This window comes from Elaeis guineensis, chromosome 4 (genome assembly GCF_000442705.2).
Source record: "Elaeis guineensis isolate ETL-2024a chromosome 4, EG11, whole genome shotgun sequence".
NCBI lineage: Eukaryota > Viridiplantae > Streptophyta > Magnoliopsida > Arecales > Arecaceae > Elaeis > Elaeis guineensis.
This window is the reverse complement of record NC_025996.2, coordinates 58,630,326-58,632,569: the sequence shown is the minus strand read 5'-3', so window position 1 is coordinate 58,632,569 and position 2,244 is coordinate 58,630,326. Positions and strand designations below refer to the sequence as shown.

The 2,244-nt window shown below is 30.2% G+C and overlaps 1 protein-coding gene across 1 annotated transcript in view; it reads left to right on the top strand.

Annotated features, from left to right (window-relative positions):
* Positions 1-1,363: 1,363 nt before the first annotated feature.
* The window catches only part of LOC105042795 (uncharacterized), a 6,218-nt gene continuing 5,337 nt past the window's right edge, over positions 1,364-2,244 (top strand). Inside the window, exon 1 of the mRNA XM_010920114.4 lies at positions 1,364-1,880. Within this exon, the coding sequence (XP_010918416.3) occupies positions 1,517-1,880 (364 nt within the window). The 5' untranslated portion in view covers positions 1,364-1,516. The remainder of the gene's footprint in view (positions 1,881-2,244) is intronic.

Genomic DNA, 2,244 nt, shown 5'->3' with positions numbered 1-2,244 from the left:
GATATTAATAATACATATTATATATTAATAATAAATTTTAATAATAATCAAATATTTTAATATGGACATCATTAGTTCTAGCATCCATACGGCGAGTGAAAAAGTTTTATACATGTAAAGCCTCCATTTTAAATATAGGCTAACATAAAACCCTGTGATTCATGAGGTACAGTATTTTCCATTTCTCAACTGTTTTTAAAATATAATATAGATATTTAATAAATAATAATAAATAGAAAATTTCAATAATCAAATTATTATATAATATTAAATAATTAACTTTAATAATGACTGAGCGAAACTTTCATCATTAATATCATTATCATTAATTTATTACAAAATATATTATTTTATAGATTTAATATTTAAAATTATAATTATGATCACAATTATAGTAATAGTATGTAATAATGAAAAAGAACAGCTGGGCTTTTTTAACCATCTTTCACTTGGTAAATATTGAAACTATATAATTTCTGCTAAAGAAATTGATGCAAAATATTTAACTTAAAAAAAAATAAAATAATGATTGATAATTTTGCATAATAAATAGTTTATATACAATAAAAGAATTTATAGAAAAATTTTATTCATTATTTAAAGTACAAAATTATAGTAATAATATTATTAATGTAGATATTAAAGAATAATAAATTAAATAAAAAATTTTATTTTATATTTTAAATTAAAAATAGCTCTCCATTTGAATTTAAACTAAAAATAGCTCTCCATTTCAAATATAAAATAAAAGCAACTCTTTATTTCTATTTGAAATGATCGTTATATCCTTATACTCTCATATGGTTATACAATAATACAATATTATTTTACAATAATGCAGTACTGATTTATAATAAGACAGTACTATCTTCTAATATTATAGTATTATTTTATAATATGTAATGCAGTATTGATTTATAATAAGCAGTACTATTTTCTAATATCGTAATATTATTTTATAATATAATAATATTATTTTATAATAAAATAGTACTGTTTTATAATAGTATTATATTACAATAAGATGGTATTGTTTTATAATAAGATAGTAGTATATTATAATAAAAAAATATTATTTTGTAATATCCTTGTATCATAATAAAGTAGTATTATTTTATAATAAAATAATATTATTTTATAATATCATAATATTATTTTAGTATTGATTTGTAATTACAGGAGTAATTTCATCATTTATATCAATTGAAAAATTATTTTTAAGTGAAATTTAATTAAAAAATTATTTTTAAATTTAAATTTAATCGAAGAGTTTTTATTAGTTTATTGTAGAATGCACTTGTCATACGCAGTGGATGAAATGGATAAAGAATAGACGATTGAAGTGATACGCTCTGGGCCCTAAAGTTTGGGGCCAGCCTGCAGCAGCTTTAAAATAAAGCTGTCCACCCTACGGAGCCCCAAAAACTCCTACCAAAGAGCCGATTAGGGTTTCCTCTGAACCCTAATCCCCTCTTTGGCCGCCCCAAATCGATACCCCATCCGATCTCCGGCGTCCATGGCAAGGCGGGAGAGCGCCAAGCGCGAGGAGGAGGGGCCGAAGGTCTGCATCAATGAGGCCCTCACCGACGACGAGCTCCGGGCGGTGCTGGCGAGGCTGGAGAGAGAGGAGGAGAAGGACACGTTTGGCCTCGTGTGCAAGCGGTGGCTCCGGCTGCAGAGCTCCGAGAGGCGCCGCCTTCGGGCCCGGGCGGGTCCCGCCATGCTCCGCCGCATGGCCCACCGCTTCTCCGGCGTCGTCGAGCTCGACCTCTCCCAGTCCGCTTCCCGCTCCTTCTATCCCGGCGTCACCGATTCCGATCTCTCGGTAATTGCAGCCGGGTTCCGGATCTTGCGAGTTCTTAATCTCCAGAATTGTAAAGGTGAAATCTTTACGGGGAAATAGTCAATTTTTCTTTCTTTTCTTTGATTTTGTTACGTTTTCGTTTATTTTGTTTCTTATAGAGAATTTTGATTGAATTTAAGAATTTTGTGTAGTAGTGGTTGTTGATTTCGTTGGTTTATTGGGCAGTAAGAAAATGAGGTTCATTTTTGCTAATAGATGGCCTGATACCTGTTCTAAGGCTTTGGATTTTTTTTTTTTTTTAAATTAAAGCATGCAATTTTTTAGTTGGTTTAGAGGCTTCCTAACGGTTGTTAGTGATGATGGTGATATGATCGGGTGGAAATTTACTTTTTTATTTTTGGTTAGAACTCTGAACCAAAACGCAGTTATGGACTTTTGAC